The 27,160-nt window shown below is 38.5% G+C and overlaps 2 protein-coding genes and 1 pseudogene across 11 annotated transcripts; 1 reads left to right on the top strand and 2 right to left on the bottom strand.

Annotated features, from left to right (window-relative positions):
* Positions 1–151: 151 nt before the first annotated feature.
* On the bottom strand, positions 152–26,981 carry LOC18607095 (putative disease resistance protein At1g61300). 7 transcript variants are annotated; one of them, XM_088804121.1, is made up of 3 exons: positions 4,345–4,497; positions 1,863–3,241; positions 152–1,730 (listed from the first exon to the last, which is right to left on the bottom strand). In XM_088804121.1, the coding sequence occupies exons 2-3, from the start codon at positions 3,226–3,228 to the stop codon at positions 319–321; spliced, it is 2,778 nt and encodes a 925-aa protein (XP_088660247.1). In that variant the 5' UTR covers positions 3,229–3,241; positions 4,345–4,497; the 3' UTR covers positions 152–318. The 7 variants fall into 7 exon arrangements, with proteins under 7 accessions (XP_088660247.1, XP_088660246.1, XP_017970781.1 ...); XM_088804120.1 differs by lacking the exon at positions 4,345–4,497 and adding an exon at positions 26,882–26,981 and having other exon boundaries at positions 152–3,236; XM_018115292.2 differs by lacking the exon at positions 4,345–4,497 and adding an exon at positions 26,882–26,981 and having other exon boundaries at positions 152–3,241.
* LOC148763888 (uncharacterized) lies at positions 12,655–20,092 on the top strand. Of its 4 annotated transcripts, XM_088804109.1 has the most exons (11): positions 12,655–13,869; positions 13,947–14,093; positions 14,177–14,293; positions 14,371–14,517; positions 14,599–14,715; positions 14,793–14,936; positions 15,075–15,197; positions 15,905–16,031; positions 16,148–17,717; positions 17,859–19,479; positions 19,809–20,092. In XM_088804109.1, the coding sequence occupies exons 1-10, from the start codon at positions 12,779–12,781 to the stop codon at positions 19,439–19,441; spliced, it is 5,166 nt and encodes a 1,721-aa protein (XP_088660235.1). In that variant the 5' UTR covers positions 12,655–12,778; the 3' UTR covers positions 19,442–19,479; positions 19,809–20,092. The 4 variants fall into 4 exon arrangements, with proteins under 4 accessions (XP_088660235.1, XP_088660232.1, XP_088660234.1 ...); XM_088804106.1 differs by having other exon boundaries at positions 16,148–19,479; XM_088804108.1 differs by having other exon boundaries at positions 14,605–14,715; positions 16,148–19,479.
* Positions 20,304–23,768, bottom strand: LOC18607097 (disease resistance protein At4g27190-like; annotated as a pseudogene).
* Positions 26,982–27,160: the final 179 nt, after the last annotated feature.

A 27,160-nucleotide genomic window follows, 5' to 3' on the forward strand; every position in this document is an offset into this window, starting at 1 on the left:
AAGAGGACAAAATTTTGATTTGGAGAGAGTCGAGGATTATATCTGGTTGGAATTTACATCAATTTGATAGTTTGGGGGCGAGCTTGCTTATACCTGTACAACTAGGAAAAGCATCAATAGCACCTGTTAAAAACTAAAATCAAACACAAAGTCCAACAATATGTCCTTGGCTAAAAAATTATGAGGAATCTCCAAATCCAACAGCTGTTAACACTACGAAGCTACAACATCCACTCAAACTAAAGCAGTTAAAATCTTATGTTGTTCTTAATTGTTATCATTACAGCAGTGCAACCTAGAATAACCAGAAGAAAACATTCACCTGAGGCTGCAGAAGGATTGAAGGTGGTCTCTAACCTCACTGTCTTGCCACTGCAATGCTTCCCACCATAGTTGTTCTCCTTCTATTAATTTTAGCTCTGTTGCATTGTTTTTACTGAAAGGTAGTGATTTCACCTTGGGACATCCAAATATCTTAAGCACCTTTAACTGGGGCCATGCCAATGACTCATCCCCAGATATAGTTCTTAATTTCGGCATGTCAACCAGTTCCAAAATCTCTAGACTTGGAAGCTCAATCAACTTTTCTATCTTGAAGCAACTTTCCATTACCAATTTTTTGAGTTTTGAGAGCTGTTGAATCACCCCATTGGAAAATAGCTTTGTCAACATTGGACAACACTTCACTACAATAGTATGTAGTTTTGACAAGCTTTTTCCTGAAATGGGGCCTTCGAAAATGCTCTTCAGAAGGAGCAAATTCCTTAAATGTAACTGTTCCAAGATCGGTAGAATGTCCATTTCTCCTTCCCTTTCGGCATCTATAGTACTTGTGATTTTATCGCATCGCTCAATCAGACAACTGCGAACATGGTTCAGGCTGGCAACATTCATGAAGTCTGATAGACATTTGATGTTGTTGTGACCGATCAATTCCAATGCATCAGTTTTAGGAAGGACATCACGAACTGTAGAATCATCATTGCCAGTATAGCAGTATCGCATATATCTATTTACCTTGTATTCCAAACAGTCAAGAATCAGAGGGTTGTTTTCGCTTTCACAGCCAACAAAAAACCAAAATGAGGTTAATTGTTCGTGATCCCTCCATGATGGCCTGTTTTCAATAAACATTTTGAGGATCTCTGGTCGCGGAAAGCTTATTCTGAGAGTAGTTAAATTCTTCAAGAAAGCCACCTCCTGAATGACTCTTTTTGCAACATCAATGCACCAATGGCCATAGGGGGTCACATCAATCATCAGTTCCTCCAATCTTGAAAGACTTGAAATCACTTTGTAATCAATTTCCTTATCACGATAGTCTTCTGTATTGCTGCATTTATGGTATGACATGCGCAAGCACCTCAGGTAAACTAATTTGCCAATAAGAAGAGGTATGAATATTATCTTGCAGCCTCGAATGTCAAGCACCTCAAGAAAACGAAGTTCTGCAACTTGGGGAGGCAACTTTGTTATGCTGGGGCAGTCATTTAAGAAAAGAGCCTTAAGTCTAGTCAATGTTGATACAGATAATGGCAGTGATGCTATTCCTGTTCTGTACAAGTCCAAAACTAGAAGTTTCTGCATGTTCTGAAAAAATGATGGTGGGATGGTAGCCAAATTGGGATTTCTTTGAAGCAATAGCGACAAAAGCTTGTTGCAATTTGGACTTTCTGGCAACTCATGCAGTTTTCCTTCAATCATAGAGATCCTTCTTGCCTCTTGCCAATCTGTAATATTTTGAGGATAAGATGAATGTTCACCTTTTAAAGCAATGAATTTGCAATCAGGCTCTTGTGAGGAAATGTATAAGGCAACTTGTCGGACACTGTTGTTCACTTGAACATAGATCATTTTCTCACCTTTCTCTAGCAATGACACATTGACTAGATGCCCCAATATGTCACGTCCTTTATCCCGTGCAACTCGAAATTTCCACCTGTCATCAATAGTGCCAAGTAGTCCTTCAGCAGCCCAACACTCCACTAAATGATCAACATATATCTTGCTATCAGCTGGATATAATGCACCATACAGAAAGCATTTCTTTTTCTTCTCATCCTTCAGCTCATGATAACAGAACTTAAGGAATGCATGCATGTTTGTTAAGCCTGGGATCTCAATTTCTGGCCATTTTTCAAGTTCTCTCAATCCATTCCTCCATTCAGAATCACTGTCCTTTAATTTAAAGGAACTTGCCACTGTTCTGATCACAAGTGGGAGTCGATCACACTCATCTGCTACCAGCCGAGCAACTGGTTCAACATCAGGGAGATCTATTTTCTCAGCTGCTATCTGTTGAAACATCCTCCATGCCTCATCTGAAGATAATCGATCCACTTTGACCATTCTTTCTGTCATTGACGAACAAACATGACGGAATTCAGTAGTCAATACCACTTTGCTACCATTTCCATTATCTGGGATTCCAATCTGCTGCAAATCAATGGAGTCCATGACTTCATCTAGGAGCAGCAAATACTTCTTATCCTTCATCTCTTCTGATATGATATTTGCAAGTTCACCAGGGCACATAGCAACTTCCGTCTTGAGTTTAAGTCGCTGTGCAATGTTCAGTTGCAGTTTCTCATCATTCCTCTCGCTTGAAACATTTACCCAAATGACTATATCAAACATTTTGGCAACTTCTTCGTGGTTATTCAAGTTCTTCATTATTGTTGTTTTCCCAACTCCCACTGTGCCAAAAATGCCGATTCCTTTTAGTTTATCACTTCTTAGCAACTCCAGTATTTCTTGTAATGATCTTTGGAGGGTAGGAAATCCTTCAAGGTCTGGTGCGTTCAACTTTAAGATGGCTTCTGGAGGCTTATCTACCAAAAATCCTCCTTGAAAATCTCCCTCTTCCACAAGTCTCTCAACTTTCTTGCACATGGTAATGGCCTTGCTACTATAATTTGAGCCGTGCCTCCAATCTGAGGCTCGCACACTATCATATTCAGCTCTTAATGTTTCCACTTGTTGAAGAGTCTTTGCAACGCTGCTAAGCCACTTTTTGTAGCATCTGGTGGTTGTTTTTGTTCTATTTTGTTCCACCGTCCCCTCATGATCATCCCTTTTTGCCTGGAGCTTTTCTGCAGCAGTTATCATCATGTCGAAATTATTATCCATGTTGTTCCATGAACTATGCTTCCCCATAAGGTAGTCGAAAGCTCCTTTTGCCCCATCTTTTGCAATTTCTTGTAGCAATTCCTTTGCCAATTCAGCCATTGTAACTTCTATGCTGCAACATAGCATTGTGACAAAATCAGATGCCTGCTCATATTTATTGGAAGGAAAGAATGGAAGAAAGCATGAAAGTATCACAAATTTCTGAAGTGATCAGGCTAAGATTTTGCAGCCAAAATATTTCTGTTTCTTTTTAGGAAAATTGATTGATTTCTTTGTGTAATGGTTCTGTCTATTCTCCTATTTTTGTATTTTAGTAGCAGGATTTTTTTCCTTTTCTTTTGGATAAATAAAACTTTTTACTTCAAAAAAAAAAAAAAAACAGATGCATGCTGAGCACCGGCAATTGTTAAACCCCAAATAAGCTGATCATCTCATCATAACTTGCCAATCTACCTTTTTCAATGCACCATTCAATCCTAACTACATTATCTAGAGGAGGGTTCAAAGCTTCATGCATAAACCTGAAATCTTACCCAGAAAACAGAAGTAGAAATGGCTCTCCAGATTCATTCCAACAGTCACAATCCAATTATATTTGTTCCAACATAAGAAAAAAAACATATATCAAATTTCTTACCTTTTATTTGCTCTCGACTTCAAGTCATGAAAAGAGTTTCATGCAACAATCTGTGGGCTTATACTCTTTATGTTTTTTTTGTGTCTTGTTTCTGGTGTGGTGTTGTGCTGGTTGTAAAAGAGTCTGTTATGAACTGGGTCTTTGGGGAGCTCTGCTTGTATCTGGGCAGGGGAGAAACAGGGTTATTTTCCTGTTTCAAGATTCTGAGTCTACAGGGTGTGGATGTTGTAAGGAAGAATTATCTGTTGTGTTTCTTGGGTTGCTGTGAGCAGACAAGGAGAAGAGGGACTCCCCTCATCTAGAGGGGAGGTTCTTCCCTTGACTCTTGTTGCAATTAATAAAATTCAACGGGTTTACTTGAGAGTTTCAAACTAGTTCAAAGAAACAAGAAAAATCTAGCTAAGGTTCAAAGATCAAAACACAATCAATCAATCAATCAACCAACTTTGATTGAAACGACAAGCACATAAACTACTTGGTCTTGTACTGTCCCGAAGCATTCTCAAAAGCACCCGACAAAGATTTATGTTTCAAACCATATTTTGATGAATTGTGTAATCTACTAACAGAAAACTTACATATGTCTACTGGCAGATGATGGACCGTTGACTCAGGAGATGCAAGAGATTTTTTGGCTCTGATCTGGAATGCCCATACACCACTTGAATCTCATGACTCACTTTTCATATGTCTTTGTAAATAGATAGATTATTGTCTTTGCTAGATATAATGCAAGAACTAGTTATTACATCTGTAACATACAAGAAGTTTCAAATGAGCTTCCTCTAGCCACGTGGAAGATAAAAAAAAAAGAGAGGTAGAAAGAGAAAGAAAAAAGCATGTGAAAAGGAGGTTGAAAGAGGCCCGGGCCATAGTCTATTATTCTTAGATGTTATCTCCTGATCAATAATTGTATGCCATGACACCATTGTCCTGTCCAAACTACTGTAGTCAAAGTCAATGTCTGGCGCTAAAATGTCAATTGTGGTTTGCCTTGGTAGGTGTATTTTTTTTTTTTAAAAATAAAGAATTTAAATTCTACTTTTCTTTCTTCAATAATTTTTTTATATGAAAGAAATATATTAACTTAAACCAAAATTACATCACCTTTGACCAAATAATATCAAATATATCTCAAAATAAAATAATAAAAATATTAGATGGTGGTCTATCAAAAACATGTAAGCCTAATGAAAGATTATTATGATGTGTTGCCATCCAATCTACACATTGATTGACTTTAGGATGTACGTGAGTTACACAGCAGTCTCAACTTCTCTGTAACAGATCTTTGATCATTTGCAGTAAATTAGCATAAAGGTCCAAGTTAGAAATTTTTTTTGTTATTTTTTGGAGCACCAGCAAAGAGTCAGTTTCTACCAATATCTTTCTGTAACCTCGTTTCCAACATATTTCTAATCCTTGATATAAAGCCCATAGTTCTGCTGCTAGAGAGTAAGTAATTCCTATTTTGCATATGAACCAAACTAACCAGAAACCATTTTCATCTTTGACAATACCACCTGCTGTTGTGAGACCTGGTTGTCCTGGAGCACTACCATCTACATTAAGTTTGACAAAAGAGTGCAATGGTTTTGTCCAATGTATCATCACTTCCTGCCTGGTTCATCCTCCTTGTTTCCTTAAGATATCCCAGTCTTCTTTAGCTCTTGTCTAGATTTGTTGCCAGTCATTGTTAGGCCAAACAAAAGATGCATTGGACACTTGTAAATTCTGTCAGTACCACAAAAGCCAAATTCCATGAATGAAAATAACGGTCCATGGTATATCTTCAATCTCTGCTGTATTAAGTACATTGGAAGTCACCCGCTGGTTTAAATCCATCTGATAAAATTTTGATTGGATAAATGAAGGCTTTATGCGACTCCACAAGCTCCTTACGCATCTACAATCTCTAACCGCATGTAATATGGTTTCCTCATGACTCTCACATCTAGGACACAAATCCATATTGCTTATATTTCTTCTTGAGAGCCAATATCCCGTTGGCAAGGAATTGCGTAAGACCTTCCAAATGAATAAACAGACTTTCCTAGCACAAGGCAACTTCTAAATAATTTTTCAGAAACTAGAGTTGGCACTAGCACTTACTTGTTGGCATTTGTAGGCTGAGTTAGCCGTGAACTCCCCGTTGCTAGTAAGTATCCAAACTGTGGCATCATCTTTTTCGCTATTGGGATCAATGAGAACCGCTGCAATACGTAGAACAATGTGCATAGGTAAAGCTTGATTCAGGTATTCTAAATCCCATTGTCCATTTTCATCACAAAAGCTTACAACTAGTAAGCTGGCTTCTATATTTGATATGTCCCTATTAGCATAATCAATCAAAGGTCCACAGTAGAGCTAAGAATCAACCCAGAATCTCGTTGCAATGCTATTAGTGACAACCTTCCCCAAGCCTTTCACTAAAGCATTTCTTGCTTTCAAAATACTTCTCCATACATGAGAGTCCGATGACTTAACAGTCACTGTCATGAGATTATCATCTCGCAGATATTTCTTTTGTAAGATATCTACCCATAGATGGTTTGTATCCATTAACAACCTTCAGCCAAGTTTCCCCAGTAGTGCTAAATTTAAAAATCTTAAGTTTCTAAGTTGCAATCCTTCTTCCTCTTTAGATGAACAAAGTTTCTCCCAGCTTACACCATGATTCTTTTTATTACCACCAAAATGTCCCCATACAAAGTTTCTATTCATCCTTTCAAGCTCTTGAATCACATTTTCTGGTAGAAACGAAGTCTGCATCAAGTATGCAACTATTGAGCTTGTTACAGACTGTACCAATGCTACTCAGCCTGCCATTGATAATTGTTTGTTGCTCCAGTGTTCTAGCCTTGCCTTGACTTTAATGATGACGTCGGTGTAGGTAGTTTTCGAAACTCTACCATGTATGACTGGGGAGCCTAGGTATTTTCCAAAATCCTTGGTCAATGGAATTTTCGCAGCATTACTCAAAGCTCTTGCTCTTGATAGGGGAACATTGGAAGACACTAGCATTCTAGATTTCTCAAGGCTTACTTTCTGAACTGAAGCTAAGCAAAATTTATCAAGAACTCTCATTATAATTTGAACTTGCTTCACTGAGGCTTTTTTGAATAGCATCAAGTCATCCGCAAAACAAACATGTGTTAAATAAGGACCCCAGGTTGTCACTGCTAATGGTTTCCATCTTCCAAGATTGACTTATTCATTTATCAACTGTGAGAGTTTTTCCAAGCACAAGACAAAAAGATATGGTGAGAGAGGATCGCCTTGTCTTATTCCTCTGGTGGGAGTAAAAGTTTCAATTGGTATCCTATTCCAAATAATCGCAAAAGTTGGTGATCTCACAATGAACAGAATAATGTTGATCCAAGATAAAGGCATACCAATTTCCTCCAGAACTTCTTGAATGAAATCCCATTTGAGTCTGTCATAAGCTTTCTCTAGATCTATCTTGATTGCCAATGCACCCTTCTTCCTTTTTAATCTTCGCATCGTATGAACAGCTTCTTGAACCATAATAATATTGTCCGTCGCTTGTCTCTCTGGAATAAAACTGCATTGTGTTTTTCCCACTAAGTCATTTAATAGCAGGCTCAATCTATTAACTAGAACATTGCTAATTAATTTCATTGGAATTGTGCACAGACTAATAGGACGAAATTGAGATATCTTCTCTGGTTTCTCTATTTTTGGTATGAGAGTAATCAATGTGTGATTGAGTTCAGCAGGGAAATTACCATTTTCATAAGCACGTTGTACAAATTTAACCAAATCATGACCAACAGTCTCCCAATTCTTCTGAAAGAAAGTAGGTGGAAATCCATCAAAACCTGGGCTTTTATTAGGTTGCATGTCGAACAAAGCTCTTTTTAACTTCCTCAAATGTAATGGGTCTGGCCATCTGTTCAACTTTATCATCACTAAGCTTCCTAACCAAAGAAGAGTTTAAAGGGACTCGTATACCATCATCTGAATAGAAGTTTGAGTAAAATTCCACCACCATCTTCGTTAGCTCTCTCTTGTCCAAACACCATGAGTTATCATCCCTCTTAAGAGTATTAATCTGCTTCTTGCGTTGCCTCCCTTCTACAATTGCATGGTAATATTTTGAGTTGCAATCTCCATACTTTAGCTAATCAAGCTTAGCTTTCTACTGCCACATGACTTCCTCTTGATACAGAATGAGATTAAACTCCTCTACTAACGCCACTTCTAGATGCTGTAGATAGTTATTAGGGCCTTGAGCTAAACGTATGTGGATTCCTTTTAGTCTGGCTAGAAGACGCTTCTTTTTCTTAGCTAAATCCCCAAAAGTCTCGAACTTCCATTTATTCAATGCTTCTACCAATTTTCTTAACTTTGTGGAATTTATAACTCCATCACAATCCTAGTGTGCTTGGAGAAATTGCTGGAAGTCAGGATGGGCCATCCATGCATTTTCGAAGCGGAATGTTTTAGCTAAATGGATATTTCGGCATGCTTTTAGACAATTTACCAGTACTGGATGATGGTTTGAATGAGTTCTAGGAAGATTAAAGATTTTGGCTTCAGGAAACATTGTACTCTATCTGTCATTTGCCACTGCTCTGTCTAATCTCTCTCTGGTGAAATTGAAGCCATCATATTTCCTACTCCATGTGTATTTTGCACCAAAAGCTCCAAGATCTGATAGATTACAAGAACATAAGCAATCAATCATCTGTTTATAGTGAGCCACATTGACGCCATTCTTGCCAGTCTTCTCATCTGGCGAAAGAACTTGGTTAAAATCACCTATAACCATCCAGGCTAGATCATGTATCTCACTAGACAGTTTCAAAGAATGCCACAGCCATTTGCGTTCTTCTGCCTTCGGACTACCATAAACTGCTATCAAAAGCCATTCATCATTATCTGACCTAACTGTCATATGAACTAACTGAGATGAATATGCCAGAATATCTATTTCCACAGCTGTTGATTCCTATAGCACCCATATGCCTTCTGAAAATCCTTCCGCCTCAACTAGAAAATACTTCGAAAGTCCAATTCTTCTATAGATTAAGTTGGCCTTTTCCCCTGCAATTCTGGGTTCCAAAATAACTACAATGTTTAAACTATGGAAACGGATTAAGCTTCTAATATTCCTAATGCTTCTACGAGAGGAAACTCCTCTCACATTCCGACTCAATATTTTCAACATAAATTAAACTAACAAGTTGGATATAAATATCAAACTTGCAGATTTATATCTTCATAACTTCCATCACCTCTGCTCCTTGATCACTGTCGGCATTAGCAGGAACAATGTCCATTTCAAAAGAATCTTCCATGCTATTGGTTTCTTTCTCTCTTGCTACGCCATTCACACCTACTCCCACTTGATCCTTTGACCCCTCTTGATTGCAAACTGTATTACCATTGACCAAATTATCTTGAGGTGGTTGGTTGTTCATATCAGATTTGTCTTCCAGCCCTATAGTATGAGTCTTCATTGCCAAATTGCTCTTCTTAACAGCTTGATCTATGCCTGTTCCATCATTTTGTTTACTTAGCAGGTCCGAATAGACTACACGGACTGCACTTGCCACCTTTCCTTTGCCTTTGGTGCTAGATGAGGCTAGGTTTCGATTTGACATCTATACCACACTTTGTAGACTCTTTTTTAACTCCTCTTTATTTTTACCCCCCACCATCTGCTGCTTTGTATTTGCCACATTGTTTCCAATTGTGTTCTGTTCCAGTGATTCCGGGACCACTACTTCATTATCAACATCAGAGAGATCTTCTTCAAGAACTGTAAACCGAGAACCAGTGTTAGTTGTCTTTTGTGTTGTTGCTTCTTTGTCTACTATTTTGACTCTTGAGCTTGGTGGCTTTCTATAATTCTTTCTGGCTATCATCCATGGCCCAAATTTTTGGTTTTCATACTCCTTATTCCAATTGTTGTTCTGCTCTTCCATATTCAAATCTTTATCTTTATTTTCAGTTGCTTAGTTCAGATTCTTGGCAGTGCAAACTTCTGTGTTATGCCCAAACCTCCCACATTGAAAGCACACCATCCGAATACCTTCATACTCAACTTTCTGCCAACGTCTACCGAAAAACACTTTTGGCACCAAAGGTTTTGGAAGATCCACCTCGACACACAGCCGTGCAAATTTTCCTCCGGAAATATCAACTGTGGTGCGATCAGTTTCCACCATTCAGCCTACTGCATTTCCAATCCTCGTTAGTACAACTTGATCATAGAACTCTAGTGGCATTCCTGGCAATCTGATCCATGCTGCAACGGAGTCCACAGTTCCTTCTTCTGATCTAAATCCTGGAGACCAACGTCTAATGGTGAGATAATGTCCTGCAATGATCCATGGCCCATCAGTGAGAACATAAAAATAATCCGATTTGTTGTTGAACCGAACGCAGTAATACCCACTGTCCAAGTTTAACGATTGAAACTCTCCTTGTAATGACCATAATTGCCTGATTCTGTTGCATAGATAAGTACAACTGATGTCATGACCTAGCAGCTTCACAATCAGGGTATGCTTCCAAGGCTGACGGATGCATTTCTTTTCCTCCTTAGTCAATCGAATAGAGGGTCCCTCTGGTGCCTGGTCTATGGTTTCATCATTAGAATCAGTTTCATAAATAAACTCTCCATCCTCCTCAGTATTATCATTCTCTAGTCCGGTAACATGGCTATCTCTAACAAGCATATTGCGATAGGAGAAGTTCGCATTCTCTTCTAGTTCTGAGTGTGAAATGTGCCCAGTTTCAGTATTCTGCCCAGATCTATCAACGGTTTCTTCGATGCTTGACCGAACTCGTTTATATCGTGCTTTCTCGTTTGGTAAGGATTCACGAAAACCAGCCAGTGAAGGAGGCTCCCCTGCCGGATCCGCCTCCATGAAGAGACAGAGGAAAATTTAGGGTTCAGTGAAGTAAATTTTGCTTTTTAAGTAAGAGATTAAAATATTGTGACAAGGGACAAGGGCGTGCCGACCAAAGTTTGGTTTTCGCTAGTTCAAAGAACATATGGGCGTTTCTTCAACTTGCTCTTCATTGTTTCATTTGACTAAATTCATGGAGCAGATCTTGGGAGTGAGCGGGCGGCTCTCGCTTCTTCTCACATGAAGTTTGAAAGCTTTCAACAACGCTACCGGAGTGTGGAAGAGTCCATGGCAGATAGGCTATTGATGAGATGGGAATTAATCATGGGGGGTTGATGCTCAGCATTTAACAGGTTGGTACCCGAATCCCCTACATATGCAAGCCAGATTGGTCCTTTTTGTTGGATGAATCATCCTCCCAGGGATTAGATTTTTATATTTGAGACGTAATTTTTATGCAAAGAAGACTAATAAGATTTAATTACACAGGTGGAGCACTTGATTTCCCAAGTTTTACTACATTTGGAAGCTCTCGTCCTCCATTCATTGATTACTAGTGAATTGTTAACCGGCATTAGGGAAGTAAAAACCATCTGCCAAACTCGTATCAAGGTATAGCTGGACACAGTAAGAGTACAATTTCAAGTTTAACTGAGCCTGGAAATTGTTAACTCTGAGCGCTCAACTATAAATTGGATACGACAAACTTTTCCTGCTAATTCTTTCATTTTCCAACCCTTACGGACTTTTTTTTTTTAATTTGACAACTTATTCTCGATTCCTGGTGCAAATTACTACATGCTTTCAGCTTCGAATTCACTAATTTTCTATTCTTAGATGCCAATGTCCTGCTACTTTTTGGCTTGTATTCAATCACACTTGCTGGACGAAACCTTATCTCCTATTGTCGAGATTTTATGGTAGTACATCTAATTCTTTCTTTCTTTTTTTTTTTTTTTTCCAATAGAGACATGGAGAGCTGGGAACGTAAGAATGTTAGAAATGAACTAAGACAAGGAAGGAAGCTAGCAAAGCAGCTCCAAGCAAATCTCAAACAGTCATCTTCCTAAGAAAATCCTGAGTTAGTCCAAAAGATCGTATCTTCCTTTGCAAAAGGCACTTTCAAGGCTTAACTGCAGCACCTCCTCTATGACAGCCAAGCTGCAGCCCATAGCTCACGGCTCGCTTGCTCGTGATGGAAGTCACCAGAGTAAGGACTCTGACCATGATATCATGGAGCAAGAATTCAAAGTTTAAGATTTCTTCATGAAAAGGTACATGTAGACATATGGGAAATTTATGATGACATAAGATGGAAACCTAAACCAATTTATGCTTAATTGCAGTGAAGTAACTGAGTCACAGCCTAAAGGACTTGCAACTGGAATGTCTAAATTCCCGCCTCCTTTTAGTGGAAGCTTCTCAAGTATGGACTCCTCAAGTACGGGAAATTTGGAAGCCTTTGACGGGTATGTTTCCTCTCCTTTTTATGAAAGCGATACGGACTCTGACTATGGATTCAAGGAGCAGGAGTTCAAAGTAAACTACGATATCAATAAAAAAGTACTTTCTCTATTTCTTTTTTTATCTAATTTTTTAAATGTCATATAATATATTTCATATTTCTAATTTATTTTTTCTATTAAAAATATTAAATATTTACTTTATAATTTTTAAAAATTTTAATATAAAATATTTCAAAATCAAAACTTTAATTTTAATTTTCATGAAAAGAGTACTTGGCAGGAGTACTTAAGATGATCTATAAAAGGGAAAACTAAACCAATTTATGCTTGAGTGCAGTGAGGCAGCCGAATTAAAGCCAACAACTGTTTATGATAAATAAATAAATATACAAAAAAGCTGCCGCCGGAAATAAGATATATAAAATAATATTAGAAACGATTGTTATAATAAATAATTATTGGAGAAATATTGGAACTGATTTTGCAAAAATAGGCAATAATATTTGCATTGACTTAGCTTTTCTTTCTGTTTTTCAAAGTCAAATAATTTGCCCGAAAGTGTTCAAGGCGGTTCATGTCATCATCTACCCAAAAATTTCTGCTCCTCTCTTTCCCTTCTCTATCCCCGAAAGGACCTTTCTTCATCAGCAGCATCGTCGATCATGGACTCTCAATTTCACGCCGGGGAGCCACCGTCAAAGCGTCAGCTACAAATCCAAGGTCCACGCCCCCCCCCTCTAAAGGTCAGCAAAGACTTCCATAAAATCAAAAAACCACCTCACCCACCATCCCACGCCGCTGGTCCCGCAGCAGCAGCAGCAGACCAACGCCGTCCCGAGCCAGTAATCATCTACGCCGTCTCACCAAAAGTCATCCACGCTGAAGAATCCGATTTCATGTCTATCGTGCAACGCTACACCGGACTTTCATCCGGTACCTTCTCCGGAGACGGCGACGTCTACCGGGCGGCGAGGTTGGCAGCGACGGAAAAGGCGAGTTCTAGCTCGAGAGAGAAAATAGGGGACGTGGGGGTCGCGGGTGAAGGTGCGATGGAAGAGGGTTTGATTCGAGCACTGCCAGGGATACTTTCTCCGCCGCCGGAGACGTTGCCAGAGGTGGCGGTGGGATTCTTTTCCCCCGTCGTAGCAGGGGGGACGTTCTTATCGCCGGCGGCGAGGTTGGCAGGGACGACAAAGGGGAATCCTAGCTGGAGAGAGAAAATAGGGGACGTGGGGGTCGCGGGTGAAGGTGGGATGAAAGAGGGTTTGATTCGAGCACCGCCAGGGATACTTTCTCCGCCGCCGGAGACGTTGCCAGCGGTGGCGACGGGAACATTCTTTTCTCCCGCCGTAGCAGGGGGGACGTTCTTATCGCCGGCGGCCAGGTTGGCAGCGACGGAAAGGGCGAGTCCTAGCTCGATAGAGAAAATAGGGGACGTGGGGGTCGCGGGTGAAGGTGGGATGGAAGAGGGTTTGATTCGAGCACCGCCAGGGATACTTTCTCCTGCGTCGGAGACGTTGCCAGCGGTGGCGGCGGGAACATTCTTTTCGCCCGCCGTAGCAGGGGGGACGTTCTTATCGCGGGCGTCGGAGGCGAGAATGATGTCGGCAGACATCATATATGGTCAATCAAATAGTTGCAGTTTGAAAGATGAGTCAAAGCCTGCGGGACTTGCAAACATAATGTGTAAGTCCTTGTCTGGCTATAACTTGGAGGAGCAAAAGCTCACAGTAAGTGATGCTTCCAAGAAAAGGTGTGTATAACAGGCATATGGGCAATTTATGATGATATAAAAGGGACAACTAAACCAATTTTGTGCTTTAACTATAGTTCTGCAGGTGAGTTACTACCCACAGAAGTTGAGTTTAAAAAGCCCAAATCCTCGCATTATCTTGGCGAAAGCCTCCCAAGTAAGGACTCTGACTATGATTTCAAAGAGGAGCAAGAGCTCAAAGTCAATGAAACCTTCAACAAAAGGTATACTGTATATATATTTATGGGTAATTTGTGATGATAATTAAAAGGAAATCTGAACCGATAATTTATGGCCAATCAAATAGTTGCAGTGTGAAAGATGAGACAAAGCCTGCAGGACTCGCAAACGTAATGTTTAAGTCCTTGTCTGACTATAACTTGGAGAAGCAAAAGCTCACAGTCAGCGATGCTTCCAAGAAAAGGTGTGTATAACAGGCAATATGGGCAAGTTATGATGATATAAAAGGGAAAACTAAACCAATTTTGTGCTTAACTATAGTGCTGCAGGTGAGTTACAACCCACAGAAGTTGAGTTTAAAAAGCCCAAATCCTCGCATTATCTTGGCGAAAGCCTCCCAAGTAAGGACTCTGACTATGATTTCAAGGAGGAGCAAGAGCTCAAAGTCAATGAAACCTTCAACAAAAGGTGTGCTGTATATATTTATGGGTAATTTGTGATGATAATTAAAAGGAAATCTGAACCGATAATTTGTGGTCAATTAAATAGTTGCAGTGTGAAAGATGAGACAAAGCCTGCAGGACTTGCAATCGCAATGTTTAAGTCCTTGTCTGACTATAACTTGGAGAAGCAAAAGCTCACAGTCAGCGATGCTTCCAAGAAAAGGTGTGTATAACAGGCATATGGGCAATTTATGATGATATAAAAGGGACAACTAAACCAATTTTGTGCTTTAACTATAGTTCTGCAGGTAAGTCGCAACCCACAGAAGTTGAGTTTAAAAAGCCCAAATCCTCGCATTCTCTTGGCGAAAGCCTCCCAAGTGAGGACTCTGACTATAATTTCAAGGAGCAGGAGCTCAAAGTCAATGAGGGCTCCAGCAAAAGGTATATATAAGGGCATATGAGCAATTTATAATAATACATTGCCAACTAATCAAAAAAAAAAAAATTACATTGCAAAGAGAAGGCCTCAATTAACCTTTTATCTTAAATTGGTTTGAACAAAACAATTTCATGTTGCAGGAAGGATAGGGAGAGGAGGACAGTATTGGTTCACTCTGGTACGGTCCTAGGGGAACTTCCTCCTGATGGTTACAATTGGAGGAAATATGGACAGAAAGTTATTCTTAATGCAAGATTTCCAAGGTAGAGACACTTTCCTCTTTTAGCGCATATTATTAAAAGCAAGATGCAATTGATGCTTTAATTAAGGCTCAGACCGCTCCGTTTAGTTGTTATTTTTTCTGTTTTTTTTTCTTCATAAAGCCATTAAGTGTGTTATTTAGGGTTATAGGTTAATCAGTTTATTCTTTTGAGAGTTAAAGTTCACACTTTTCTTTTTTGGTATATGGAGAAGATTTTCTTCCTTCCTTATTATGTGTTTCATATAGCCATTTTCGTATTTCCCTTCAGAATGCATTGCTTTAGAGTAACACTTGAGACCTTCAGTAAAAAAAAAAAAAAAATTGCTGAAACATTATCACATAAAATCAATGTAGGCCAAAAACCAACTCTATGTGGACAGCTTAAACTGGACTTTTATTCCTCTGCAGTTCCATTATTATCTGTTCCAAGCAAAAGATGTTTTATCAGTATGAGCATTCTTGACTGCATGCTAGTGCAGCACCTTGGTGCCTAACCAATGGCATGATTTAATATTTTTTTCTGGATTTAATGTAGAATAACTGTTCTAGACAATTGTGTATATTTGATAATAACTCCCATTTCCTTGAGAGCTAGTGTCCCAAAGACATGCCATGTAGATGTATTTCATATATCCTATTTTTGATGAAACAAATTTCAAAATTCACTGAGCTTTAAACATGAAATAACCTTTCTTCTCTGTCTTACAGAAAGTACTACAGGTGTGAACATCGACACAGCCAAGGCTGTAAGGCTATAAAGCAAGTCCAAAGAGAGGATAAAGATCCAACGATTGCCTGGGTTACTTACTATGGAGGACACACTTGCACACTAGCTGTACAAAACCTACTTTTTATCATGTTCCATTTAGATTAAGGTCTTTCTTAGATAGATTAAATTAATTTAGATACTGATATTCTAGTGATATAAGTATTTTTCATGTATGTTTGCAGCCTTTGGATACTGTACTTGGCGCCTATGGAGATGACAAAAAGGATTCACAATCTAATCTTCAGTCAAGTGTACACAGTCCTGACAATCAAACTTGCATTTCGTCAACCGAGCTGACAAGTGAGGTTCCAAATTTAGGGCTCAACCTGAATGTGTTTCCTGAGAAATCATTTGAGTCATATCCAATGTGGGTAAACTTTCATGAAAATGAAGTGAGGAAGAATTGGAAAGTGCTGAACAGGAAGAAGGATGTGCTACTCTTACTTTCATCTTATCCTATGATTATGATTGACAAATCTGAAACAGATAAATGGATTAGTGATGTAGTGGCAATCATGAGACATGTGAAATCAACAGAAAAGATTTTATTTGGTGTAGAGGTAGCGAAACATTTGCCAGGAATCACTATGCTACACAAACTTTCTGGACGTGTGCAGAAGTTGCTGGATGTTCCCTTGATGAATGATATTGAGGGAGTTTTACCGGTAGACTTGGTTGAGGACCTATATAGGCCTACAGAAGCTGATTTAAAACCCCTGTTGGAAGTGAAACACAATATAATTAGCGGAAAGACATCAAAATCTAGAGGTTCACCAAGTAACAGTGAAGGGGCAGCAATAGAAGCTGAAAAACAATTGCAGCCAATGCCTGCAAAATGTAAAACTCTGGTAGAAGATACTGAGTTGTCAGCCAAAGGAACACTGAATGCACCAGAAGAAATATTTGACTTGGCAATTTATTTAGCTGTTTGTCAGATCGTAAAATGTATAAACAAAGAATATATCTGGTGTATTACAATCAGTGGAAGAGATAAGAAAAGGGTGCTAGAAGCAATAAAGCAGCACCAAGATATAGGTTCCGATTTTGGATATATCATTGTATTCACTGTGTCAGAAGATCAAAGTGGGGCAAATGTTCATGGTGTCTTTCACCTGCGGAAGGGTATTTGGCTAGGTGGATGCGTTGATCCTGTTCACCTTACACATAAATATTTTGACAACTTGTGCTCCCCAGGAATTTTATTGCTTACAGAGGATGATTATGACAAGAACATGAACCTGGATCACTCTACACTCCCATTTTCGATAAACCTTAACAAGTTGGTTGACCATAAACATAGTGATTCAAGGTTCATAATCTTTACTTCTGAAATGGCAGCAGACATGGAGATAAGAATGGAGGATCATTTGTTGTCATGGAAATTGTTTTGTAGGATTGTGGGTGAAGGTTTGCTTTCTCCTAGTATCCAACAGATAGCAGCAAGTTTGGTGAAAGAATGCCGTGGCAATCTCCTCGCCGTCATTCTAATGGCCAGGTCCTTGAAGAAAGTTGTTGATAATGTCAACTTGTGGGAACTTGCTTTTAAAAGATTGACGATGCTACCTCCATCTCAGATAGAAGATATAGACAATGTCCTGATTAATGCATTAGCGTTCATTTGGGAGCGTATTAACAATAAAACAAGACATTGCATTAAGCTTTGTACTTGGTATCCCAAGGGAGAGAAAATTGACAGAGTCTCACTAATACAACATTGGATCCAAGATTGTCTGGTAGATACCTATGATGAAGGTACCAACATTATCCAAAATCTTGTTGATACATTCCTGCTTAATATTGTGGAATTAAATCACGTCCAACTGCGAAGAGAGATCTATGATGTATTAGTAAACCCACTAATTCTTCAAATGCATCCATTATATCTTATGCTAGGCGGGGCGAGATTGATTAAACCACCAGAAGAAGAGGAATGGGATGCCAAAGTGATCCATTTGATGGATAATAAATTATCTGACCTACCAGAATCTCCAAAGTCACCCTCACTAATTGCATTGTACCTTCAGAATAACTTGGATCTCATGGCTATCCCATCTTGTTTCTTCAAGCACATGCCTTTGCTTCAAATCCTAGACTTATCACATACCAGTATAAAATCTTTGCCAGAGTCAATTTCGAGTTTGGTTAACCTTCGAGAACTCCTTTTGAAAGGCTGTGAACTCTTAATACGACTCCCTAGGCATGTTGGAGAACTGAAGAATCTTGAGAAGCTCGACCTTGACGAAACTCAGATTATAGATCTCCCAGCAGAGATTGGACATCTTTCCAAATTAAAAATTTTGAGGGTCTCATTCTATGGATATATGAACTGTAGCAAAACAAGGTTGCGGCAAGATACAATAATTCCCCCTGGAACAATATCAGGTCTCTCTGAATTAACTGAATTAAGCATTGATGTTGATCCAGATGATGAACGCTGGAATGCTACTGTGAAAGCAATTATTGAGGAAGCTTGCGACCTGAAAACTTTATTACAGCTTAATTTGTACCTGCCAAACATCGAAATATTGTGGAAACGAAGAACAGGTAGCACATCATTGCTCCATTACCCCTTGCCACGTGTCAGATTTACTGTTGGTTATCACAAACAGCAGGTCATATCTCGAGTACCAGAAGAAGTAGAAGCTTACTTCAATAAGGGCGACAAATGCTTGAAGTTTGTCAAAGGCAAGGATATCCCAGCTGAAATGAGAATGGCAGTCAACCACAGCACAGCATTTTTCCTGGAAGGTCATGCTACAGCTAGGAGTTTGTCGGATTTTGGAATTGAAAATACCAGGCAGCTAAAATTTTGCTTATTGACTGAATGTAATGAAGTCCAAACCATCATTGATTGTGCAGAGTTTCCTGAAGAGCAGACTGATGCACTTGGAAACCTACAAGACTTGACTATATATTACCTGAAGAATTTAGTGAGCATTTGGAGGGGGCCTGTTCATAAGCACTGCCTAGCTAGCCTGAAGTTCCTTGCACTTCATAAATGCCCCAAATTGAGTATCATTTTCTCGCCAGATTTGGTTGCTAATCTTGCCAATTTAGAAGAGCTCATTGTTGAACACTGCCCTCAACTGACCAGTCTTGTGAGCCTAATAGGTCATGCATCCAGCAACTCAGCACCACAACCAAATTGCTTTCTTCCAAGCTTGAAAAGAATATCACTGCTTTACGTGCCAAATCTTGTTAGCATTTCTAGTGGCTTGTGCATTGCTCCAGAGCTGGAAAAAGTAGGCTTTTACAATTGCCCGAAGCTTAAGAGTCTTTCTGCGATGGAAATTTCAAGTGAAAATTTGAAGATGATCAAAGGAGAAAGTCGCTGGTGGGAAGCATTGGAGTGGAAGAACTCAGAGTGGGGGAACCGGCTGGATTATCTGCATAGTATCTTTTCCCCACTTATTAAGGAGAGAGATGTGAAGGCACAATTGGCCGAGGAGGGAATTATGCACCAAGCTTCAACTTAAACAAGGAGAGAGATGTGAGGGCGCTGGGCAACAGCCAGGTAATTTCTTTTAAATTAAGAAGGTGTCCTTTTATTTGTCATCCAAGTAGTACAAGTAAATAAGCAGATAATGGGCTTAATAATGGAGGATGAGCAATTCACGAAAGGCTAATATCTGACTCCCCTAACCCCACACCTCCCCACAACCCACCACCACCCCCCCCCCCCCCCCCCCCCCCAAAAAAAAAGAAAAAAAAGAATCAACAAAAACAGTAATAAGAACCACTGGGCACTTCTGTTCTTTTGTTTTTTGTCAGATTTCTCTATGTTCTTCAGACTATACTTCTCATGATTTAAGTGATTAGTCTTGGACAAAACTGTATTTCCAGGAGTCCAAGAGCTAAATGTGGAACCATGACAGTTTACATTGGTGGCTCGGATTTTGAATAAATTGAAGGTCAAAACCTCACACCAACATGGATGATAGTTTATTTTGTCTGAGTAGGCAGCTGCAGGCGTAGCTTGCCGATAGTGTATGCACCTTTTGTTTTTTCCTGATATTAAACCTTTTATTGGATTTCTGAGAGATACATTTCTAACATGTATATCATCACGTTAAGGGTTCAATGCCAGAACATTGGCGGGTATTTCAAGAATTAGTTGTTTGCTATAATCCCTGTCAAGTTTTATTCTGATTATGTTGAAATTGTGATAAAGAGCTTTTGCATCCTTTTTTGTCCTCTTGCAATCTCTGTTCTTTGAATGAAAAAAACTGAAACTCTGTGAGGATTTTGAACCAATTGCTTTATAAAATTTCAAGCATATTGACGTATCCTCGAAGCAACCTAGAGTTAAAGCAGCAAATAAAAATTTGTTTGGGACCTAGAGTTAAGGCAGTGCAAATTTTAGGCTTATGTCCAAAGTTTTTCTTTGTGCTATAGTAAAAGGTAACTAGTATGAGGAATCTACAACATCATTCAAACCAAAGCAGTGCAAATCTTTTGTTGTTCTTAATTATTCTCATTACAGCAATGCAAACTTGAATAACCAAAGAAACATTCACCTGAGGCAACAGAAGGATTGAAGGTGGTCTCTAACCTCACTGTCTCTCCACTGTAGTGCTTCCCACCGTATTCGTTCTCCTTCTATTAATTTTAGCTCTGTTGCATTGTGTTCACGGAAAGGTAGTGATTTCACCTCGGGACATCCAAATATCTTAAGCACCTTTAAATGGGGCCACGCCGATGACTCATCCGCAGATATAATTCTTAATTTCGGCATGTCAACCAGTTCCAAAGTCTCTAGATTTGGAAGCTCAGTCAACTTTTCTATCTCGAAGCAGCTTTCCATCACCAATTTTTTGAGTTTTGAGAGCTGTTGAATCTCCCCGTTGGAAAATATCTTTGTCAACATTGGACAACTCTTTACTACAATAGTATGTAGTTTTGACAAGCTTTTTCCTGAAGTGGGGCCTTAGAAAATACTCTTCAGAAGGAGCAAATTCCTTAAATGTAACTGTTCCAAGATCGTTAGAATGTCCATTTCTCCTTCCTTTTCGGCATCTATAATGCTTGTGATTTTATTGCATCGCTCAATCAGACAACCCCGAACATGGTTCTGGCTGGCAGCATTCATGAAGTCTGATAGACATTTGATGTTGTTGTGACCGATCAATTCCAATGCATCAGTTTTAGGAAGGACATCACGAACTGTAGAATCATCATTGCCAGGATAGCAGTATCTCATATATCTATTTACCTTGTATTCCAAACAATCAAGAATCAGAGGGTTGTTGTTTCTTTCACAGCCAACAAAAAACCAAAATGAGGTTAATTGTTCGCGATCCCTCCATGATGGCCTGTTTTTAATTAACATTTTGAGGATCTCTGGTCGTGGAAAGCTTACTCTAACAGTAGTTAAATTCTTCAAGAAAGCCACCTCCTGAACGACTCTTTTTGCAACATCAATGCACCAATGGCCATAGGAGGTCACATCAATCATCAGTTCCTCCAATCTTAGAAGTCTTGAAATCACCTTGTAATCAATTTCCATATCAGGATAGTCTTCTGTATTGCTGCATTTATGGTATGACATCCGCAAGCACCTCAGGTAAACTAATTTTCCAATAACAGGAGGTATGAATATTATCTTGCAGCCTCTAATGTCAAGCACCTCAAGAAAACGAAGTTCTGCAACTTGGGGAGGCAACTTTGTTACGTTGGGGCAATCATTTAAGAAAAGTGCCTTAAGTCTAATCAACTTTGATACAGACGACGGTAGTGATGCAATTCCTGTTTGGTACAAGTCCAAAACAAGGAGCTTCTGCATGTTCTTAAAAAATGATGGTGGAATTGTGACCAAATCGGGGTTTTTTTGTAGTAATAGAGACAAAAGTTTGTTGCAGTTTGGACTTTCTGGCAAGTCATGCAGTTTTCCTTCAATCATAGAGATCTTTTTTGCCTGTTGCCAATCTTTCAGCCTGTGGGTATAAGGTTAAGCTTCACCTTTTGGAGCAAAAAATTTGCAATCAGGGTCTTGTGAGGAAATGTAAAAGGCAAATTGTCTGACACTATTGTTCACTTGAACATAAATCATTCTTTCACCTTTCTCTCGCAATGACACATTGCCACATTGGTTAGATGTCCCAATATGTCATATCCTTTATCTCTTGCATCCCGAAGACTCCTCCCGTCATCAATATTGCCAAGAAGTCCTTCAGCCGCCCAACACTCCAGTAAATAATCTGTATATATCTTGCTATCAGCTGGATATAATGCACCATACAGAAAGCATTTCTTTTTCTTCTCATCCTTCAGCTCGTCATAACAAAACTTGAGTGCTGCATACATTTTTGTTAAACCTGGGATCTCAATTTTTGGCCATTTTTCAAGTTCGCTCAATCCATTTCTCCATTCAGAATCACTGTCCTTTAATTTGAAGGAACTTGCCACTGTTCTGATCACAAGTGGGAGTCGATCACACTCATCAACTACCAGCCGAGCAACTGGTTCAACATCAGGGAGATCGATTTTCTCAACTGCTATCTGTTGAAACATTCTCCATGCCTCATCTGAAGATAATTTATCCATTTTGACCATTCTATCTGTCATTGGCGAACAAACATGACGAAATTCAGTAGTCAATACCACTTTGCTACCATTACCATATCTGAGATTCCAATCTGCTGCAAATCAATGGAGTCCATGACCTCATTCAGAAGCAGCAAATACTTCTTATGCTTCATATATTCTGATATGATCCTCGCAAGTTCACCAGAGCACGTAGCACGTTCCGCCTTCAGTTTAAGTCGCTGTGCAATGTTCAGTTGCAGTTTCTCATCATTCCTCTCCCTTGAAACATTTATCCAAATGACTACATCAAACATTTTGGCAACTTCTTCATGGTTATTCAAGTTCTTCAGTATTGTTGTTTTCCCAACTCCCTCTGTGCCAAAAATTTCGATTCCTTTTAGTTTATCGCTTCTTAGCAACTCTAGTATTTCTTGTAATGATCTTTGAAGGGTGGCAAATCCTTCAAGGTCTGGTGCATTCAACTTCACAGTTTTTTCTGGAGGCTTCTCTACCAAAAATCCTCTTTTAAATGCTCCCTCTTTCACAAGTTTCTCAACTTTCTTGCACATAGTAATGACCTTGTCACTATAATTTTTTTTTTTTAAGATTAAAAGTATTTCCATTAAATCAGGGTGAAATCCCCGATGTACACAAAATGGAAAGGACTAGGAGAGACTTGGTCCAGGTGCCCTTCCTGAAGCTTGGCATACAAAAAAGCCAGCTGAAAACAAAATGCTATACAACTACAAAATTTGATATAAGCAAGACTCAAAGAAGTTACAGCCACCCTTAACAGCCAAAAAGGGCGAAGGGAGAGCAAGAGTGAGAAACATGGCCATTTTGGATGTTTCTCCCTCTTGCAAATCCATACTCAAGCAAAACAACCCAAAAAGCTATTGGCCTTATTATGCAAAAAGTGATCTGCACCAGCAACATAGCAGTAAACACAGTCAAAAGCATGCCCAATCACTCAAGCAGTTATGGAAACACACATAGCAGATCATGTCACTATAATCTGACAGCCACATAGAAAGTGAGGACCCTTCCGTTTCATACTCAGCTTGTAAATTTTCCACTTTCTTTTAGAGTCTTCACAACTTCAGTAGGCCACGTGTTGTAGCTTATGGAAGTTGTTTTTGTTCCGTATTGTTCCACTGTCCTCTCATTGTCGTTCCTTTTTGCCTTGAGCTTTGCTGCAGCAGTTTTCAACATGCTGATATTATCATTATGCTATTCCATGAACTACGCTTCCCCACAGCGTAGTCCAAAACTCCTTTTACCCCATCTTTTACCAAATCATTTAGCAATTCAGCCATTATAACTTCGACGCTGCAACTGGCATTCAAATTAAAAAAAAATCAGATTTTTTTGTAATTGTAACCAAATCAGATGTCTGCTTATATTTAAACTGTTTGGAGGGAAAAAATATACAAGTCAGATTCTGTAATTTGTTCTTTTCTTATTTTTTCGTATTTGTTTAATTGCTAGTCCAGTTAAAATAATGGATACCAACTGTTTGAAGAAAGTTCTGCAGATAATGGGTCTGTCTATTCTCTTATTTTTTTTTATCTTTGTAACAAGATGTTGTTTCCTTTTCTTTTGGATAAATAAAACTTTTACTTAGAAAAAAAAAAATCAAGTGCAAGCTCAACACCAGCAATTGTTAAACTCCAAATAAGCTGATCATCTCACCATAACTTGCCAATCTACCTTTCTCAATGCACTAAGACGTTGTGAAGACATCAATCCCACTAAGGTAAATAATAGTTAAAATCTCATTTATTTTCTGAAAAAGAAAATAAACACTTCTGTTTATTTAAAATTTTTTTTTTATTAATTCTCAACTTAGATGTGTCTAATAATTAACTTAATAGGATTTTATATAACTATTCGTAAGGAAGAGAGCTTTTTACTTTTTTTATGTAAGATTATTATATTTTTTAAATAAATTAAATAAGAAAGTAATTTAATTTAAATTTATTTATAATACAAGTAAAGTAAAAGATAATTAAAAAAAGATAATAATAGAAATAATCTTTCATAACTTAACACGCAAGTAACTTAATATCATAGTTATATGTTTAGTATATTTAGTTGAATGTTACAGTAAAATAGTTGAATGAAATATTCAATTCAATCTTTGTATATTTAGTAGCAAAAATACTTTCTTTTTAGGAATCAATTTCTGTAGTTTCATGTTTTATGGAATTTTGCCATTTCATTTCCTTTTGCTTTTTGCCTCAAATTATGTCAAAATCAAAGAGGACAAAATTTTGATTTGGAGAGAGTCGAGGATTATATCTGGTTGGAATTTACATCAATTTGATAGTTTGGGGGCGAGCTTGCTTATACCTGTACGACTAGGAAAAGCATCAATAGCACCTGTTAAAAACTAAAATCAAACACAAAGTCCAACAATATGTCCTTGGCTAAAAAAATATTGAGGAATCTCCAAATCCAACAGCTGTTAACACTACGAAGCTACAACATCCACTCAAACTAAAGCAGTTAAAATCTTATGTTGTTCTTAATTGTTATCATTACAACAGTGCAAACTAGAATAACCAGAAGAAACATTCACCTGAGGCTGCAGAAGGATTGAAGGTGGGTTTCTAACCTCACTGTCTTGCCACTACAATGCTTCCCACCATATTTGTTCTCCTTCTATTAATTTTAGCTCTGTTGCATTGTTTTTACTGAAAGGTAGTGATTTCACCTTGGGACATCCAAATATCTTAAGCACCTTTAACTGGGGCCATGCCAATCACTCATCCGCAGATATAGTTCTTAATTTCGGCATGTCAACCAGTTCCAAAATCTCTAGACTTGGAAGCTCAATCAACTTTTCTATCTAGAAGCAACTTTCCATTACCAATTTTTTGAGTTTTGAGAGCTGTTGAATCACCCCATTGGAAAATAGCTTTGTCAACATTGGACAATACTTCACTACAATAGGATGTAGTTTTGACAAGCTTTTTCCTGAAATGGGGCCTTCGAAAATACTATTCAGAAGGAGCAAATTCCTTAAATGTAACTGTTCCAAGATCGGTAGAATGTCTATTTCTCCTTCCCTTTCGGCGTCTATAATACTTGTGATTTTATCGCATCTCTCAATCAGACAACTGCGAACATGGTTCAGGCTGGCAACATTCATGAAGTCTGATAGACATTTGATGTTGTTGTGACCGATCAATTCCAATGCATCAGTTTTAGGAAGGACATCATGAACTGTAGAATCATCATTGCCAGTATAGCAGTATCGCATATATCTATTTACCTTGTATTCCAAACAGTCAAGAATCAGAGGGTTGTTTTCGCTTTCACAGCCAACAAAAAACCAAAATGAGGTTAATTGTTCGTGATCCCTCCATGATGGCCTGTTTTAATTTCTGAAGTGATCAGGCTAAGATTTTGCAGCCAAAATACTCCTGTTTCTTTTTAGAAAAATTGATTGATTTCTTTATGTAATGGTTCTGTCTATTCTCCTATTTTTGTATCTTTGTAACAGGATTTTTTCCTTTTCTTTTGGATAAATAACACTTTTTACTTCAAAAAAAAAAAAAAAAAAAACAGCTGCGTGCTGAACACCGGGAATTGTTAAACTCCAAATAAGCTGATCATCTCATCATAACTTGCCAATCTACCTTTCTCAATGCACCATTCAATGCTAACTACATTATCTAGAGGAGGGTTCAAAGCTTCATGCATAAACCCGAAATCTTACCAAGAAAAGGGAAGTAGAAATGGCTCTCCAGATTCATTCCAACCCTCACAATCCAATTATATTTGTTCCAACATAAGAAAACACATATATCAAATTTTTAACCTTTTATTTGCTGTCGACTTCAAGTCATGAAAAGAGCTTCATGCAACAATCTGTGGGCCTATACTCTTATGTGTTTTTTGTGTCTTGTTTCTGGTGGGGTGTTGTGCTGGTTGTAAAAGGGTCTGTTATGAACTGGGTCTTTGGGGAGCTCTGCTTGTATCTGGGCAGGGGAGAAACAGGGTTATTTTTCTGTTTCAAGATTCTGAGTATACAGGGTGTGGATGTTGTAAGGAAGAAATATCTGTTGTGTTCCTTGGGTTGCTGTGAGCAGACAAGGAGAAGAGGGACTCCCCTCATCTAGAGGGGAGGTTCTTCCCTTGACTCTTTTTGTAATTAATAAAATTCAATGGGTTTACTTGAGAGTTTCAAACTAGTTGAACGAAAGAAGAAAAATCTAGCTAAGGTTCAAAGATCAAAACACAATCAATCAACTTTGATTGAAACGACAAATACATAAACTACTTGGTCTTGTACTGTCCCGAAGCATTCTCAAAAGCAGCCGACAAAGATCTATGTTTCAAACTATATTTTGATGAATTGTGTAATCTACTAACAGAAAACTTACATATGTCTACTCGCAGATGATGGACCGTTGACTCAGGAGATGCAAGAGATTTTTTGGCTCTAATCTGGAATGCCCATACACCACTTGAATCTCATGACTCACTTTTCATGTCTTTGTAAATAGATAGATTATTATCTTTGCTATATATAATGAAAGAACTTGTTATTACATATTCTTAAATGTTATCTTGTGATCAACAATTGTATGCCATGAAATTGAAAATGACACTACTGTCCAAAATGATGTAGCCAAAGTCTGGCTCTAAAATGTCATTTGTGA

This window comes from Theobroma cacao, chromosome 2, assembly GCF_053813885.1.
Source record: "Theobroma cacao isolate CCN51 chromosome 2, ASM5381388v1, whole genome shotgun sequence".
Classification (NCBI taxonomy): domain Eukaryota; kingdom Viridiplantae; phylum Streptophyta; class Magnoliopsida; order Malvales; family Malvaceae; genus Theobroma; species Theobroma cacao.

Coding starts and splice junctions, on each gene's coding strand:
- LOC18607095 (XM_088804120.1), bottom strand. CDS start 3,228: ATGGCTGAATTGGCAAAGGAATTGCTACAAGAAATTGCAAAAGATGGG.
- LOC148763888 (XM_088804106.1), top strand. CDS start 12,779: ATGGACTCTCAATTTCACGCCGGGGAGCCACCGTCAAAGCGTCAGCTA. Junction 14,094..14,176: donor AATGAAACCTTCAACAAAAG/GTATACTGTATA, acceptor CCAATCAAATAG/TTGCAGTGTGAAAGATGAGA. Junction 16,032..16,147: donor GACACACTTGCACACTAGCT/GTACAAAACCTA, acceptor GTATGTTTGCAG/CCTTTGGATACTGTACTTGG.